The sequence below is a fragment of the Hippopotamus amphibius genome, chromosome 17 (genome assembly GCF_030028045.1).
Source record: "Hippopotamus amphibius kiboko isolate mHipAmp2 chromosome 17, mHipAmp2.hap2, whole genome shotgun sequence".
Classification (NCBI taxonomy): domain Eukaryota; kingdom Metazoa; phylum Chordata; class Mammalia; order Artiodactyla; family Hippopotamidae; genus Hippopotamus; species Hippopotamus amphibius.
Genome location: NC_080202.1, coordinates 49,291,229 through 49,310,637, shown reverse-complemented (window position 1 = coordinate 49,310,637; position 19,409 = coordinate 49,291,229). Strand labels below are relative to the sequence as shown.

The window sequence follows — 19,409 nt, the reverse complement described above, 5'->3', positions numbered from 1 at the left end:
TCTCTTCTTGACTCCGACACTAACTCTCTGAGTTCACTTAAATGGCCGAAGTTTCACTCTCCACTTAGGGTGAATGCATACTCAAACATGGCATCTTCCACTTCTTGGACTTGCTTGTATTTCTTATGTACATCCTCTTCTTTCCTAAGGGAAAAAAGTCAGTGTCAATAAACTGGACACCCTAACGGAGAACATGGGAATTCAGCTCGAGAAAGAGGACTATGAAGACTTACTGACGCATCTGCCAGTTGATGGTAAGTATCTCAAATATCACTGTACCTATGGGAAATCTTAGGGTTTCTTTATGAGGGCTTCTGAAAGTAAACCTTTCAGTCTCTTTGAAAAACTTAAGAAATTGGGACTTCTGTGGTGGTGCAGTGGTTAAGAATCCACCTGCCAATGCAGGGGCCACAGGTTCGACCCCTGGGCCGGGAAGATCCCGCATGCCACAGAGCAACTAAGGCCCTGTGTCACAACTACTGAAGCCTGCATACCTAAAGCCCACATGTCTAAAGTGGGCTTTGAATAAAAACCTGATAAAAAAAACAAGCTTCCGTCAGAAAGCCAGATAGCACATCTTTCAGCTGAGCCACTACATGCCAAGCAAAGTGAACAAATTGTTCTTTCCCTTATCTCAGTACTCTGTTCTCAGCTAGTGCTTGGCAGGTGCAGCGAAGGTAGGCTGCTGCTACCAGTAAACATCTTCTGTGCTGCACTTACCTGTATCTGGCCTTAACATAAAAAACAGTTTTAGCCCAGCTTGTAGTTTAAAACTTCACTCTCCCTGGGTTTAATAATGCTGGTAATCATGGTCCCCATGTATTAGCTAAGGGTCCTCAAAATGCTCCCTATCAGAAAAGGTATCGTTACCAATAAAGTATTTTTAGAATCCTTGATTCAAAAATAAAGACAGAATAAATTTTTCTAATCAAGTGTGACTGTTTCTGCACCATTGAAATTCATTTGTTTAGCTAGCACAAACCATTTGCCAAATACTATGAAGTAGACAAGTTATACCTGGTAGTATAAAGAAAGTTAAGGTATGGTCCCTGCTCTCAAATAGTTTACAGTCCTGGGGGCTGGTAGTGGAGAACGTAAGCAAACTTTAGAGAGGGGAAGGTAGCATACTGTTAAGGTTTAAGGGTCAGATGCTTATGTAAATAAATGACTTCTAGTTTTCAAATTCTATCTTGTCTATTGAAATACGTTCCAATTATTGGGTTTGACGATAGGGAGAGGTCTATTAGAAGGAACTCCTATTAAACATGCTTCATCTTTACGTTAAAGGTCATTTGATACTATACAGAAAGTGATAGTAATTAAGTGGATGCTCACTTTTCTTGATCTTCTTTCCTGTTTCTTGTTTATTTTGAGTTAAACGAGTTACTAAAGAAGATCATGAAAAATAGCTGAATTCTGACACATTATATTACAACTTAAATGTTTGATATCATTTTTCTCTAAATCTAAGATTTTTTTCTGTGCCTGAATTGTCTGTTCTCACAGAGGATGCAATGGTTGATTTGGATGTGCAATGGATGATGCGAAAGCTCTTGCAGGTGAGTAAGCAGCTGTGGTGAAAGGGAATTCATTATTAACTAAGACCTTATTGCTTTGTTTAAAAAAAAAAAGATGTTTTTAAACAGTGGTTTTCTCTTTGGGCTATTACTGACATGCTAAGTTGACTCCCCACAAATTTAATGGCTAAATGTTTGTTTTATAATCTTACTGTTGAACTTGGGATTTTTCCTGAATAGACCTGTATTATGTGGAGTTTTTTACCAATAATGTTTTGCACTTCACCATTGTTTAAACAACCAAAATATAGATCAACTCTGTCCAATTTCAAGGTGAAGTTTTTGCATTGTAGCTAGGACGTACAATTACTGTGTCAAAAGACTCAATAGTTCAGGAAATTTAATAGCATTTGACTTGTATCTGGAATTATATAAGCTCTTCTTTTGCTTGAATTAAAAGCATGAATTCTATTTCTGACTCAATCCACCCACCCACATGTCCTTTGAATCTACGTAGTTTAACAAATTTCATTGTCAGTTTGCTCTTCTAATTAAAGATGATGCCACACAGGTTATCTTTTTCGTAATTTGAAATTATTAGTCCATTCCTAAAATTGTTACATGTTAACAATTGCCATCTTTCCGAAAGAGAAAAGGTTAATGTCCGCAGTCTGGACAATGTGCTGAGGAAAATGGGGCTGGTACTCACTGCTGAGGAGCATAAGGAGCTGCTGAAAAAGCTGCCCATTCACGGTGAGGATCTAGCACAGCCTTTGAAGCTTGGAGTCATGGGCTCGTGTGTAAAAACTGATGAAATTATATATGTGTATCTCCAATAAAACCTATTTGGAAAGCACAATGCTCACACAAGAAGAAACCTTGTTCTTGTTGCTTACATTTTAATACTGAAAATTGACAACATCTTTCACTAGTCTCCCACCATAAAGGCTAAATTATCTGTCCCTCTGGGAGCACTGCCTAATCTAAATCATGACCAAGGCAAAAAGGGAAACCAAAGGAGTAACAGAAGGAAGGAAAAAGGAAGAAACAAGGAAATAAGATTATTTTTAATTCAACCAATAGGTGAATTTATATCACTGTAAGCTTTCTTCAGCTTTAGTTTCATTCTTACTTGAGGGTAAAATAGAACAACTTCTAAACAAATCTGAAGGGTTTTTTCTCCCTGAAATTATGGGTGTTGTGTTGTCTTTGTGCTGTCTTTTGTTCAGATCTTTCTGTCATTTAACCTATATTCTTAATTGTGTTATGTTACAGCTGACGGAAAAGTATTTAAGAATAGATTCCTTAAAAGTGTGAAGGCCCTCAAAGGTGAGTGAAAAGCATGGTGAAAGAACAAGTAAAAATGAAACCCTTAGCGTTTTCTTTTAAATATCACAAGTTTGCTTCCTGCCAATTTATTGATCCATTGTTATGACTCATAACCTATCATTCTTCTTTCGGTGCACTGGCCTTTAGGATATAAGTTAAAGTATATTACCGTAGGAAGTTTCTAACACTGTTTTCTGGATAGAACTGTATAAATTTGTGGTTATTTCAATCATGAATCATTAGACTTACCTATTCCTCTCTAAAGATCTCTTATGCAAAACTGAAGAAGACTCCCCTGGATAGACATGAAGAAAGATATCCATTTCCACTTTCTATACTAATTCTACATAAACAATTATATTTTTAATTTTTAATTAGAAAAAAATATTTTTAAATACAAAATACTACAAGAAAATTATCTAATTCTACCACGTGCAAAAACTGATATAAAGATGTAAAAGTCAAGTCATGACGATGTCATGTACAGCATGATGACTATGGTGAATAATACCTTATTTTATATTTAAACGTTGCTAAGAAAGTGGATCTTAAAAGTTCTCGCCAAAAGAAAAAAAAATGTGTGATGGAGGTTAACTAGATTTATTGTGGTGATCATTTTGCAATATACACAAATATTAAATAATTACCTTGTACACCTGAGATTAATTTGTTATATGTCAATTATATCTCAATTTTTTTTTTTAAAGTGAAAGTCCCCTACTTCCCACTGATTGACTCCCTCCCCATAAAGGTAAATACTGTTTACTGTTTGCCTCTGTCTCAATGGTTATATTTCTCAATTTCTTCCTGCCTTCAACAGACAAATCTACATCTAGGGAGACCTCTGTGTTAACAGTTTCTTTGTGCCCTTGTGCTTTACCCTCCAGTTGGGGTTTCTGATGCATGATCATGATTAGCATTTTTCACTCTTAAGCGTCAATACTCTTGTTCTTATTCCATGCCCTTCTTTCCCGAGGACCAAGGGTCACAATAAAAAAAAAACTGGACTCCTTTGTGGAAAACATGGGAACTAGACTCAAGAATGAGGAACTTGAGGAACTAATGACCCAACTGTCAGCTGATGGTAAGTGTCACAGACATCATTATGTTCTTCAGAGAAACATTGAGCCCTTCTATTAGAATTGCTGAAAGTAGACTTTTTAGTAGCATAATGAAGTAAATGTAAATAGAGAGACTTAATCCTGACTTATGAAGAAATATTATCCCCAAAAATGCTTTTGAAAAGATACGTTGGGAATGCCACTTGCAGGACGCAGCCATGCCTGGGATACCATACACTTGGGGAGCTAAAAGAAAAATGAATTTCTAAACTTTATTCATAATGGAACATTTTATAAGGGAACATTTAAGAAAGTCAAAAGTCAGATTATGAACTAGGAGAGAATGGTTGCAAGATCCCTAAGGTAGAAAAAGCCTTCATACACTGATTAACTATACTGACTGTAGAAAAACAGGCAAATATACAAATAGATAATTCATAAAAGAGGAAAGGTAAATGCCCAATGACATATGAAAAGATATTTAGCCTCACCAATAATCATGAGAATACAAAATAAAACAAGATACAGAAATATTTTCAGTTCTCAGACACACAAAAATTAAGAGGACTGATAACATTTAGTTCTGGCGGGAGTAAAGGGAAAGGGATTTACTGATACATTTTGGGGAAGAGATGCCATTGCTCTTGGAAAAATCACTTGGCAGTATTTGGGGGGAAAAAATCTTCCCCTTTCCCTGGTAAATCTAGCCTACATGCTTCATCTGTAGTGTATAGTATTTCTTCATGCTGAGGCCTGGTCCCTATTCCATCACTAACTTGCCAACAATTTAACCCTACTGAATCTAAGTGTCTTCACATATAAAATAGGGAGTTAAATTAAATGATTCTCTATGGTCACTTCTTGCCCTGAAATTAATATAGATAATACATATAGAGGTCTTAGTGCAGCGTCTAGAGTACTCAGTAAATGTTAGTCATGATGGCAGTGGTGGTGGTGGTGATGATGGGGAAGATGGAGAAAATATTGGACAGAAGGAAAAAGAAAAGGAAATCCTATGACCTATGAATCAATTTACCTGTTATCAAAATATGTCCTAGTAGAATAAATAGTTGTTACTAATTATGACCTTTATATAAATAAATAAATAAGGTAAAATACAACTTAGAACATTTTACAAGAAATAGCACTGGGCTCACTGGCTTCCTCCTCCACTGCTGCTGTCCTTATTCTTGGCACCCTCAATACCTTCCATACAGATCAGAGGCTTTTGACTCTACTGTGCTATAAACCCCTTAGACAGTCTGATGAATTGGACCACTTATGAATATACTATTTTTAAATGCATAAAATAAAATACATAAGATCACTGAGAAGCTAATTATATTAAAATACAATTTATCAAAACATTCACGATATAAATTATTAGTACTTATTAATAAATTTAACAAGTTCTAGTATCAGGTCTAATAATTATTGTCATTTTAAAATAGTGGTGAGGGGACTTCCTAGGTGGCGCAGTGGTTAAGAATCCACCTGCCAATGCAGGGGACACGGGTTCGAGCTCTGCTCTGGGAAGATTCCACATGCCATGGAGCAACTAAGCCCACGCGCCACAACTATTGAGCCTGTGCTCTAGAACCTGTGAGCCACAACTACTGAGCCCATGTGCCGTACCTATTGAAGCCCACACACCTAGGGACCATGCTCCACAACAAGAGAAGCCACTACAATGAGGAACCTGCGCACCACAATGAAGAGTAGCCCCCACTCACAGCAACTAGAGAAAGCCCGTGTGCAGCAACGAAAACCCAACACAGCCAATAAATAAATAAAATAAATAAATAAAATAAAATAAAATAAAATAGTGGTGAGCATAAGCAACTTTTCAATATATTTGCATCAACTATCATGTGATATGAAAACATGATTTATATTAGTAACAAAGTCACAGATTCTCCTACTACTACTATGATTTGTGGACTACATGAATAATTGAAGAAAATGCTAAATTTAAGTTAGCGATTAGTGAAAATAAAGATGTAATTTTTTCCATTCGAGCTCAAGGAATTTATAGATTTATAAATACAGGGTCCATAGACTCCAGATTAAGAACTCCTGATATACGTCACCCACATAACATCCTGACCTCCTGTTCCTTGACCTCTTTAACGTCAATCATCTTTCCCTCCCCTCCCTTAACTACCACTCACATGGTGATGACATAAACCTTGTCCTGGCCTAATACTTCATCACCCCCCAACATCTTGATTTCATATATCCACTCTCTGCCCTTTATCCTCCCAGTTCATTTACTATGCAGACTTTTCTGCCACAACACAATGTAGGAATGCCTGAGAAATCTCCCATTCTGTAAAACTGCCCACTAAAGTAACTGAGCTTATGGGGAAAACTGGGGAAGCCCACTCAAAATCTGTGCCACTTTGTAACCAGAGCACTAAGAAAAGCAGCAGTTGATACTGTGTGAGGAAGCTTGAAAAGCCCAGGTAAAGAGCTCAGAGTGGCTAGAAGCCATTAAAAAATGCACACATATACACAACCCAAAAAAAGTTGAAAAGCTGACATGCAGCTCTGAAATAATGTAGATGGAAGCAGAATTCTAAGCCAGTGAACCTGTTTCCCCCTCATGCATTGTAGGCACTTATTTTTTAATTTTATTAAAATATAGCTGAGAGGGCCCCTGCTATAGCCAACCCAAGATTTTTTCTTTTCCTGCTGAGATTTATAATTCTAATTCTCTTACCTAGGAGAAATTATGTATGAACGAATACAACTTCCACATTATTGTGACATTATTCCATTTACCAGTTGAATATGATGAACTGGTGCTAGTGAACATGGGCTGTAGCAGACAGAATGTAGAACTCCGACTCCAGCTACTCTCCAGCCACGTGGAGAACTTCGGTGCCTTTACCTCAACAATTCCTTCATTATTCAATTCCTCCCCATATGTCCTCATTTGCTTTCTTAAATTAGATTCAATACTTTAACATCATATAGCCTTACAAACTCTCAAAACTCCTACCAAACTTGCTTGGCAAAAACCCAGCCATCACCTTACTCTATGCTTGCCCCCGAAGAGCCTTACCATTGCTGAAGAAAATCACAAAACTACACCAATAGAACTAACTTCAACATGATGGCCATGAATATCAAGTCAGCCCTTAATGTGGCCAAAGTCCCTACTACCTCTTCCAAGTAAATTCACTTTCTCACTCTCAGAGACAATTTCACACCTCTCTCTTCAAACTCCCAATACCTCCCCATCTCAGACTTCGTAGAGAAAAAGATGCAGTTAGATAAGAATAACCTCATTTTCCTCCATTTCTATGAACCTACCTATATCTATGCCTATATACCCTGTCTCTCATCTTATTATAAAGGAATCTCTGCTTCCATCGTGGGCCAGCCTTTCCACTTATGCCCTGAATCTCATTTCCACTTGCCTTTTCAAAGACTTAATTCCTTTAATTTTCCTCTTTCTCTCCTGTATCATCAGTTTCTCCCTTTCTACTGTATCTCTCCATATAGTCCACTGACAAGCGGCTATGTCTTCTCTTCCCCTTGTCCCCTGCCAGCTAGTACTCGATCAGTTCCTCCTCACAGCAGAACCTCTCAAAGAGTTCTCATTACTCACTGTCTCTACTTCCTAACCTCCCATTCACTCTTCAGAGCTTGCTTCCCTGCCATGGAACTGAACCGGCTCTCAATCATCAATGGCCTGTCTCTTGCCAAGCTTCATGATCAATTCTCCGCTCTTATTTTACTTGATATCTCAGCAGCATTTGCCATAGTGACTATCCCCTCTTTACTGAAACATTTTCTTCAGACTTTTGAAACTCCACATCCATCTGATTTTCTTCTTTTTTCATTAACAGCTTCTTCTCAGTTTCCTTTTCTGACTCTTCCTCTCTTTCAAGATCACTGAATAATGAAGTGCCCCAGGGCTAGACCCTTAGCTGTATTTTATTTTAAATCTACATCCTCTTTTTATGCGATTGCATCTTTTTATGAGTCTCATTGGGCCAGTTACTGTCTTTGAGCTGATAAAGCAAATTTATATCTCCAGGGCAGCCTCTCTAAGTCAGGAATGGTATATCAACTAGTGATTTGATATCTCCACCTGGATGTCCAGAAGGCATCACAAATTTAATGGAATTATTGATTTAATTCCCCTAAAAAGTCTCAAGGCCTCCCCATCTCAGTGATGGCATCCCATCTACCCTGTTGAGGTTTTGTGGGGGAGGAGGAGGAGGAGGAGAGACTAGATTTCATTTCTTCTTTCCCTCATATCCCACATTCAAATCTAGGCTCTAATTGAAAAATGGGCCCCAAATCCATCCATTATCACCGTCTTCACTGCTGCAACCATAGCCCTAGCCACCATTGTCTCTTTCCTGGGCTACTGAAACAGTCTACTATCTAGTCCTCACTCCTCCAATTCCCCATCCTGCATACACCAGCCAGAGTGATCTTTTGAAAGCTGAAATCAGGTCAAATCACTCCCCTTCTTCAAGGTCTCCAGTTGACATTCCATTGCAGCCAGAATAAAATCCAAACTTCATCTTCATGGCCTACATAATTTGGGCCCTTTCACACTGGCCTTTTCTCTATCTGTCAATCACATCAAATTCATTCCCATTTTAGGCCTATCACACATACTGCTTTTCTACTTGGCATGCTCTCCTCCCAGTTCTTCACATGGCTCTCCTCATTACTCAGGCCTCACCCCAAATAGACCTACTTTAGAGAGGCCTTCCCTCAGCGCCCTGTCTAAAGCGATCCCACCCACTATTACTCTTTACTATATTGCCCTATTTCATCTTTGATAGCATCTTAACAATACCTCAACACAACAGTACTTTTTGCTCATTTGTTTACACGTTCAGTGTTTCCCTCTACCACATTGTACACTCCTTAATAGCAAGAACTCTGCCAGCGTGTTTACTTTTGTATCCCCAAAGCCTAGCAAAGTACCTTGCACATAGAAGGTACTCCTAAGTATTTGTTGATTGACTAAATAAAAATACTCAGGGTCAGGTTTATTTGTCCTGTCTTCCTACACTTACCTGTAACCAATTACTCCTTAATTTAATCTTATTCTAGTAGTTTCTAAAAGCAAAGAAAAAAGGAAGATACAAGAATGATTCACTGGGGCTTCCCAGGTGGTGCAGTTGGTTAAGAATCTGCCTGCCAATGCAGGGGACACGGGTTTGATCCCTGCTTCAGGAAGATCCCACATGCAGCGGAGTAACTAAGCCCGTGCGCCACAACTATTGAGCCTGTGCTTTAGAGCCCGTGAGCCACAACTGTTGAGCCCATGTGCTGCTACTGCTGAAGCCCACGCACCTAGAGCCCATGCTCCGAAACAAGAGAAGCCACGGCAATGAGGAGCCCGCGCACCACAATGAAGAGTAGCCCCCACTCACCGCAACTAAAAGAAAGCCCGCGCACAGCAAAAAAGACCCAACACAGCCAATAAAATAAATAAATAAATAAATAAATAAATAATAAATAAATTTATTAAAAAAAGAATGATTCATTACAGATTGAAAGCTTTGTTTCTAAGATAATACTGTTATCGCTAAGGATAAGATGATAAAATTCTAAGGAAAATTAGAAAAAAAGATTACTGAATTCCTGTGGTCTTCATAATTTCAGTACTTTATGCATCCTAAATTTTGTGAGTCTTAGTAATATTAGCTTATCTGATTCTGAAGTTTATTTCCCTCTCCTTACAGGTGATAATACAGGTGGTCTGAATGATTTGATGGATGCTATCAGTTATATCAAGGGTGAGTTGCAAGCGATGATGAAAAGATGCTATAAATAGCATCTTAATATTTTGTAATTGGTGGAGAAAAATATGTCCCCTTAGAAATGTTTAAATTCTTTCATATATGTTCCATTTTTGTGGATGCTGCTGAAATTGGGTAAACAATCATTAATCTGTGCTTATATATCAATATCCATAATATTCTCTGAAGTTTTCCCCCAAAGAATTCTTCAACATAGTTACAGATCTCAAGAGCCACAGAACTATTCATTTTCCCCCATTAACCCCGATCCTAGAAATTTATCCTCTGGAAATAATTTAATTGAATAAAAGAAAAAAAAAGTCTCTTCCTAAAGACCTTCAGAAAAATTTGAAACAGCCTAAATATCTAACAGTATGGGAATTACCACATAAACCATAGTAAGTCAGGCTTATGGGATATCATGTGTTGAAATGTTAACTGTAAAAGTTATGTAGCAACTTGGAAACAAGTTTATGAAGTAATTATATTAGGTTGGAAAAGCAGAATACAAAATTGTATATATATTAGATTTCCACTTTATAAAAGTACAGCTTTATTGTTAAAGACCAGAAGTGGAATATGAAAAGCTAAAAATGGTTTTTGTGGTAGGGTGGTGGAATTATATTTTTCCCACTTTATAATAATCTTAAATGTTGTTATATTATTTTTACAATGAGTGAGGAAAAATTATTTCTGTGTTGAGATGAATGAAATTCTTGGAATGCATGGTGCTCAGAGAAGCAAACTAGACATTTTTTTAATAAAATAAAAATAAAAATTTAAAAGCTGGTCTATAGAAAAAATTGAATTTTCCAGTGGGGTTAGAGGAAGAGAAAAAAATAAAGCCAAATACCTATATGTAGCTTAATTTGCTATGGGTTGCAATAACCCACCAGTGAATTCTTTTTTGTAGCAACTTTCTGATTTTCTGAACCAGAAACAGAGGATTTTTTTTTCTTTTGTTTTTGGCTGTGTTGGGTCTTTGCTGCATTTGGGCTTTCTCTAGTTGCGGTGAGTGGGGGCTACTCTTCATTGCGGTGCGCAGGCTTCTCAGTGTGGTGGCTTCTCTTTGTTGTGGAGCATGGGCTCTAGACATGCAGGCTCAGTAGTTGTGGCCCGCGGGCTCTAGAGCACAGGCTCAGTAGTTGTGGTGCACGGGCTTAGTTGTTCTGCAGCATGTGGGATCTTTCCCGACCAGGGATCGAACCTGTGTCCCCTGCATTGGCAGGCAGATTCTAAACCACTGCACTACCAGGGAAGTCCCGAAACAGAGGACTTTTTTTCTGATCCTCCTGTTAATTCTGGGTATACGTTGGTAATGCTATATATAAGCACAAATAGTGTTTTTCATCCATTGTAGACAGTTATATAATATTTCTGCAATTTATTTCTCACCTTTTCTAAGGAGAGGTGATTGATATCCAGGACTTAGACAACTTCCTAGCAAATGAGGGCGTTGAGCTCACAAAAGAGGAATTGAAGAAACTGATGCCTCATTTGACATTCAATGGTGAGTGTTTTTTTTTAATTCTGTTGTCTTCCTAGAAGTTATCTTTGTTATCTTGTATTTAAGACCCTCAGAAATGATCCATATCTTTTGTGTCACCTAGAGCAATGCTTCTCAAACTTAAATGTGCGTATGAATCACCTGGGCATCATGTTAAAATGCAGATTGTGATTCAGGCCTGGAGTAGAGCCTGAGAAATTCTGCATTTCTAACAAGCTTCCAGATGGTGGCAGTGCTGCTGGTCCACACTATGCCTATCCAGGACCTAAAAGATGAAGAAATGATATATTAAGATTGTGCCTGGTCTTTTTTTTTTTTTAAGAACTTTTATTGAGATACAGTTAACAAACAATAAACAGCATATATTTAGAGTGTACAATTTGGTATCCAAATCTCCCAATTCATTCCTCCCCAACCCTCCCCGCTTTCCCCACTTGGTGTCCATGTGTTTGTTCTCTACACCTGTGTCTCTATTTCTGCCTTGCATTTCCTCTTTCATAGTTGTTAGCATTTGCCTTATGTATTGAGGTGCTCCTATATTGGGTGCATATATATTTATAATTGTTATCTCCTCTTCTTGGATGGATCCCTTGATATTTATGTAATATCCTTTCTTGTCTCTTGTAACATTTTTTTGAGTCTATTTTATCTGATATGAGTATTGCTACTCCAGCTTTCTTTTGATATTCATTTGCATGGAATATCTTTTTCCATCCCCTCACTTTCCGTCTGTATGTGTCCCTAGGTCTGAAGTGGGTCTCTTGTAGACAGCATATATATGGGTCTTGTTTTTGTATCCATTCAGCCAGTCTGTGTCTTTTGATTGGTGCATTTAGTCCATTTACATTCAAGGTAATTATCAAGATGTGTGTTCCTATTACCATTTTCTTAATTGTTTTGTTTGTGTTTTTGTAGGTCCTTCTCTTCTCTTATGTTTCCCGCTTAGAGAAGTTCCTTTAGCATTTGTTGTAGGGCTGGTTTGGTGGTGCTGAATTTTCTTAGCTGTTGCTTGTCTGTAAAGCTTTTGATTTCTCCATTGAATCTGAATGAGATCCTTTCTGGGTAGAGTATTCTTGGTTGTAGGTTCTTCCCTTTCATCACTTGAAGTATATTGTGCTACTTCCTTCTGGCTTGCAGAGTTTCTGCTGAGAAATCGGCTGTTAACCTTATGGGAATTCCCTTGTATGTTATTTGTCATTTTTCCCTTGTTGCTTTTAATAACATTTCTCTGTATTTAATTTTTGTCAGCTTGACTGCTATATGTCTTGGTGTGTTTCTCCTTGGATTTATCCTGCCTGGGACTCTCTGTGCTTCCTGGACTTGGGTAGCTCTTTCCTTTCCCATGTTAGGGAAGTTTTCAACTATAATCTCTTCCAATATTTTCTCAGGCCCTTTCTCTCTCTCTTCTCCTTCTGGGACCCCTATAATGTAAATGTTGGTGTGTTTAACATTGTCCCAGAGGTCTCTTAGGCTGTCTTCAGTTCTTTTCATTCTTTTTTCTTTATTCTTTTCTGCAACAGTGATGATCACCATTCTGTCTTCCAGGTCATTTATTCGCCCTCCTGCCTCAGTTAATCTGCTATTGGTTCCTTCTAGTGTATTTTTCATTTCAGTTATTGTGTTGCATATCTCTGTTTGTTTGCTCTTTAATTCTTGTAGGTCTTTGGTAAACTTTTCGATCTTTGCATCCAGTCTTTTTTCAAAGTCCTGGATCATCTTCACTATCATTATTCTGAATTCTTTTTCTGGAAGGGTGCCTATCTCCTCTTCATTTAGTTGTTTTTCTGGGGCTTTATCCTGTCCCTTCATCTGGTGCAAAGTCCTCTGCTTTTTCATTTTCTGTATCTTTCTGTGGCTGTGGTTTTCAGTTCTGCAAGACAAAATACTGCTGATACTGCTTGATACTGCTGTCTGCCCTCTTGTGGAGGAAGCTCTGTGCCTGGTCTTTCATTTCTTAAGTCACAAGTATGACCAATATATTATGTGCCTGAGGGCATGAGTCCATCCCAAAAGAAGGAAAAATATTTGAGTAATTGAAATTAGCAAATAAAAATGAGTACTAGGGAGAGACACACAGGGGAAGCAGGGGGAGTTAAGAGTTGATTGATTTATTTGTTTGCCTATTGAGATTTTTATTATTGCTTATTGAGTCTAGTTACATGACTTATCTGCTGGCTTTTGCATTATATAACTACTTTAGATTCATCTTTTTATTTTTATTATTGTCTTTGTTGAGCTGATACAAAAAAAGATGATCTAGGAACATTTGGGGAGTAGCATTTCTTACATAATGATGTTGCTAGAAAGCTTCTGTACAGCTCTGGTCTTAAATGAAAAGATTGTATATCGATTTATTCAAACAACAAATATTTATTGATCACTGAAAATGTCCAGGAACTATACTAAGGGATGAAGAAGGGAGTACACACTTGACTTTCTCTGCTAAATCCAACTGAGAGTAGGAAATAAAACACAACCATTACGTTCTCAAATCATGGTTTTAATAAATTTGAACCTATTCATTGCAAACATCTCCATTTTCTATTTTCTCCAGTTAATCATTTCTTCCTATTCAGGAAGATACACTATCTCCCCTCCTCTCTTCAGTTGAAGAGGTTCTTTCATCCCTTCTAACTCCATTCCTCTTGACCTGACCATCTCCCACTTCTTCAAAAAATATTTTATATTGAGAGATAATTGATATATTGTATTAGTTTCATGTGTACAACATAATGATTCAATACTTGTATAAAAGTTATTTCATAATTCAATGCATTCAATTTCACCTATTTCTCTCTACTCTGCCTGTAGAGTAGCATATATTCCCCCACTCATTTTTAAAAAATATTTATTTATTTAGGCTGTGCTGGGTCTTAGTTGCAGCACACATGATCTTTGTTGCGGCACACAGGATTTTTTAGCTGCAGCATGCGGACTTCTTAGTTGCAGCATTCGGACTGTTACTTGTGGTATGCATGCAGGATCTAGTTCTCCAACCAAGGATAAAACCCAGGCCCCCTGCATTGGGAGCACAGAGTGTCACCCACTGGAGCAGCAGGGAAGTCCGCCCCCACCCCCCATTCCTTTTAAAAACTAACCTGGATTTTATTCTTCTGCCTTATAGTTATGATCATTCATCTCTCATTTCTTTCAGCCCACTGTTTATTTATTTATTTATGGCTGCATTGGGTCTTTGCTGCTGCACACGGGCTTTCTCTAGTTGCAGCAAGCGGGAGCTACTCTTAGTTGTGGTGTGCAGGCTTCTCATTGCAGTGGCTTCTCTTGCTGCGGAACACAGGCTCTAGAGCGCAGGCTCAGCAGTTGTGGCACATGGGCTTAGTTGCTCCGCAGCATGTGGGATCTTCCCGGACCAGAGCTTGAACCCGTGTCCCCTGCATTGGCAGGTGGATTCTTAACCACTGCGCCACCAGGGACATTCCAGCCCACTTTTTAATTGGTCTTTAGGTGCTGCTTCTGCTTCCTCACTTTACATTCTCTCTTTGAATCCTTGCAATTGGCTTTCCCACTCACGTAGGCCCCAACTCTACTGAAATAACTTTCAGAATCAGAAATTACCAATGATTTCCTTTTCCAGCTCCACTTATTCTAACTTCCTAATGCAGAAACAATCCACGGTTTATTTCTCAGTCTTCTCAGTTTTAATTGCTTCCCTCCCTTGATCATATTACTTCCTGATCACTGCTTGAGCTATCAGCTCTCTAGGGTAGCAGTTCTTAAATCATAGTTCAGGAACACCCCTCTCTTTCAGGAAGTCCATGAGATCAAAACTATTTTTAAAGTAACACTAAGACATATTTGTCTTTATTGCCTTCATTCACTCACAAGTGGACAGTAGCCTTTTCAATAAGCTACATGACATTATCCACCCATGACATATCTGAAAAAGCTATGAAAATATTTCTTTTCCAGCTACATAACTCTGTGGCCATATCACAGTAAACCAAATGCAGAAACAGACTGAGAACCCCAGCTGTCTTCTATTAAGCCAAACATTAAAGAGATCTGCAAAAATGTAAAACAATGCTGTCTTAGCTTGAGCTGTTATAACAAAAGTACCATAAACTGGGTGGCTTGTAAACAACAGAAATGTATTTCTCACAGTTCTGGAGACTACAAGTCAGAGACCAGGTGCTAGCATGGTTGAGTTCTGGTGAAAGCCCTATTGCAGATTGCCAACTTCTCGTACCCTCACATGGCAGAGAGCAGCAGGCAGCAAGCCCTCTCCTGACTCATAAGACTCTAATCCCACTCATGAGGGCTCCATCCTCAAGACCTCATCTAATCCTATTACCTCCCAAAGGCCCACCTGCTAATACCATCACTTCGGGAATAGGATTTCAACATCTGAATTGGGGGGGGGGGGGGGAGAGGACAGATATTCAGTCAATAACACTACCTTTCCCACTAAATTTTTTGGGAAATTTATTTATATTTTTCATTTTCAATTCATATACATTTTTCATTAAAAAGTATATTACCATATACTGGATTTATTATTACTATTTTTAATGAATTATTATTTTTTATTCCCCAGTTTTATTATCTATTAGGGTAACTATCCATAGTTGCAACTCTTGGAGGTCCTCAAATTTTTTTAAGAATATAAAGATGGGGCTTCCCTGGTGGCACAGTGGTTAAGAATCCACCTGCTAATGCAAGGTACATGGGTTCAAGCCCTGGTCCAGGAAGATCCCACATGCCACAGAGCAACTAAGCCCGTGTGCAGAGCCTGGGCTCTAGAGCCCACAAGCACAACTACTGAGCCCGTGTGCCACAACTACTGAAGCCCACACTCTGCAACAAGAGAAGGCACCGTAATGAGAAGCCCTCTCACGGCAACAAAGAGTAGCCCTCACTCTCCACAACTACAGAAAGACCACGGCAGCAATGAAGAACCAATGCAGCCAATAAATAAAATTAATTAATTAATTAAAAAAAGAATATAAAGACATCCTGAGATCAAAATGTTTGAGAACTTTTGCTCTCTGGATTATCTGCTGTATTTCCTGCTGCCTGCTAGATATTTCTTCCTTCATGTTTCACCAGCACCTTAAACTTCTTTTGTAGGGGAAGGGTGAACTTTTTCTTAAATATCAGATGCACACAGTTAAGTTAATCAAACTCATCAGTATGGCACACTATCACCATTGGTCCATGCAAGCCCCTTTTGTGTTTTATTTTATTGCAGTAAGTCCCCTACGTACGAACAAGTTCCATTCCAAGAGCACATTCATAAGTCCAATTTGTTCTTAAGTCCAACAAAGCTAGCCTAGGTACCCAACTAACACAGTTGGCTATATAGTACTATACTGTAACAGGTTTATAATACTTTTCACACAAACAATACATAAAAAACAAACACACAGATAAAACCTTTTTAATCTTACACTACAGCACCTTGAAAAATACAGTATAGTACAGCTACATCATCGCTGCTTTTACACTTGCTTCTAGACATCCTGGGCCTGAAACAAAGATACTGTACTACTGTACTCTATACAGTACTGTACAGTAAAGTACACAAAAGCACAACCACTTGTAGAGGACACACGCATGTGACAATGTATGCCAGACATGTGAACTAACATACATGACTGGACATGCGAACACACATTTGCATCTTTGAAAGTCTGCAACTTGAAGGTTCGTATGTAGGGGACTTACTGTATTTTCCCCTTTACCTCCTATTTCCACTCCTATTTCCTTTCCCCCACCATAAGTCCATTCTCTTTTATATCTAATATTTATCCTTCCAACCCACCTTCCTCATGTTTATTTAGATATATGTGTATCCCTTTAAAAATTCAATATGTGTGGTATTTAAATGTTATTGTGCTATAAAACTATTTCTTTTTTCACTCAACATTATTCTTTAATAGCTTTATTGAGATATAGTTCACATATCACACAACTCATTCACTAGAAGTGTACAATTCAGTGGTTTTTAATATTCACAGATATGTGCAACTATCACCACTCTCAAACATCTTCATAACCTCAAAAAGAAGCACTGTACCGTTTAGCTTTCACTCCCTATCCTCCCACCCATGATCAATCATTAATCTACACTCTATGTCTATAGATTTGCCCTTTCTGGATATTTCATATCAATAGAATCATATAATATGTGGTCTTTTGTGACTGGCTTCTTTCACTTAGCATGTTTTCAGAATTCATCCGTGTTGTAGCATGCATCAGTACTTCATTCCTTTTAATAGCCAAATAATATTCTATTGTATGGATATATCTCATTTCATTTATCCACTCATCAGTGGATGGACATTTGGATTGTTTCCACCTTTTGGCTATTACGAATAACGCTGCTTTAAACACTTGTGTGCAACTTTTCATGTGAACATATTTCATTTCTCTTGGGTATATACATAGGAGTGAAATTGCTGGGTCACAAGGTAACTATACATTTTAACCATTTGAGGAACTGCCAGACTGTTTTCCAAAGTGGCTGCCTCATTTTGCATTCCCACCAGCAATGTATAAAGATTCTGATTCCTCCACTCCCACATCAACACTTGTTACTATCTGACTTTTTGATTCTAGCCATCCTAGTGGATGTGAATCAACACTGTGTTTTTGAGACTTACCCATTTTTCTATAAATCAATCTTATCCTGGCTGCTGCAAAGTAGCCCTTCAAAACAATTACCGTAATTTACCTATTCACTGCCCCAGTAATGAACACCAAATTTGCCAACATTTCATTTTCTTATTTTTCACTGACAGCATCTTTTCCATGTATATTTATATTTTATATTCTGTATTATATTCTATTACTCCACTGGACATTGTCGAATTCCATCATTTCTCAACTCAAGGCTGGGTTGGTAGCTTATTTTACTGAAACTGCTTTAAATTAAACAGTAGATGTCCTTATTCTCATAGATTCTGCTGCCATTCCTACTTTAGAGGAATTTTCTTTTTTTTTTTTTTTTCTGTTCCTCAAGTTCCAGCCTCCCATTTTGTTGCCGAGGAAGAAACATTAGAGAGAAATATATTCAGAGATTTGGAGAGAGGAAGGGAGAAAGAGATGTATGCTGTTAGTCTTGAAACAGGAGCATGTAATATTTTATAGACCCCAAAAAACTACTTCCTTATCAGAATTCTTGAAGGTGCCACCCAGTGTTCCTTTCTGCCTCTTCTTTTACTGGGTGGCATCATGGAAGAAACACTCAGTCCCATTTGTCTCACAGCTGCTCTTCTTCTAGCCTACTGTTTAGTCTTTTCTTTTGCAAGTGCTATTCTGTAGATACAGTAATTAAATAGATACAGTATTTAAATCTAGATACAGTATTTAAATCTCTGGGTTTCTCATGCATTCACATTAACTTCTCATGTATCAACCACTCTCTTCCTATTTTTCTGTTTCCCTCCACATCCTCATCAGTGTCCTTCAGTACTCAGACTGATCCCCCTTTGCACTCTTCCTTAGGTCAAACATATACTATCTACCAACGATTGTTAAGTCGTTAAAGGAAGAGATTCTATGTGCTAGGCTCTATTCCAAGTGCTAAGGACACAAAGATAAATGAGTCACAGCCCTTGTTCTCAAAGAGCTTATGATCCAACAGAAGAGACAGGCACATAAAATGATTTTGATAAAATGTGATAAATGTATGCAGAAGGTGCTAAAGGGGCATCTAGTCAAGACTGAGGCTTCCTGGAGAAGACCCTAAGCTGAACGAGTGTGAGATCATTCCAGTCAGAGAAGCATACTCTCTATTCTTAGTAGTGAAAAACACACCATCTCAAACGGGTTGATTCTCAAGAAATACCTGTTAGAACAAAAAAACAGAGCAAGTCCTTCCCTCCCTATTCCAACTCTGAGTATTTGCTAACAGTCTCTTCATATCTTTTTTTTAAATGTCATCGATCTGAGTTTGGAAAAGATGCTGCCAGACTTGAGCCCTGGTTCTTTCTGTGATATCCCTTTCCCATATGTCACCTTTGAAGTGTAACACCTTGAAACACAGAAGAGAATAACTGCATTAAAGAAGTTGAGATAGTTCTCTCATTGATTTATGCTTTTTTCCATCATACTCACCTGAGAGAAAAATTAATCCAGTTCCAAAGCAAACAAGTATCCCTAGTTCTTCTAATTCATGGGAGAAGTTCCAGCCTGCCATGTTGTTTAATAATTTCATAACTTTTACCTGCTTTTATGAGTTTTTACATGACTACCT

General features: G+C 38.1%; 1 protein-coding gene across 1 annotated transcript in view; it reads left to right on the top strand.

Moving 5' to 3' along the window:
- The first annotated feature begins 3,869 nt into the window (after nt 1-3,869).
- Nucleotides 3,870-19,409, top strand: part of EFCAB3 (EF-hand calcium binding domain 3) — a 61,332-nt gene continuing 45,792 nt past the window's right edge. The window contains exons 1-3 of the mRNA XM_057715651.1: nt 3,870-3,930; nt 9,628-9,681; nt 11,090-11,194. Coding sequence (XP_057571634.1) covers nt 3,870-3,930; nt 9,628-9,681; nt 11,090-11,194 — 220 coding nt within the window. The remainder of the gene's footprint in view (nt 3,931-9,627; nt 9,682-11,089; nt 11,195-19,409) is intronic.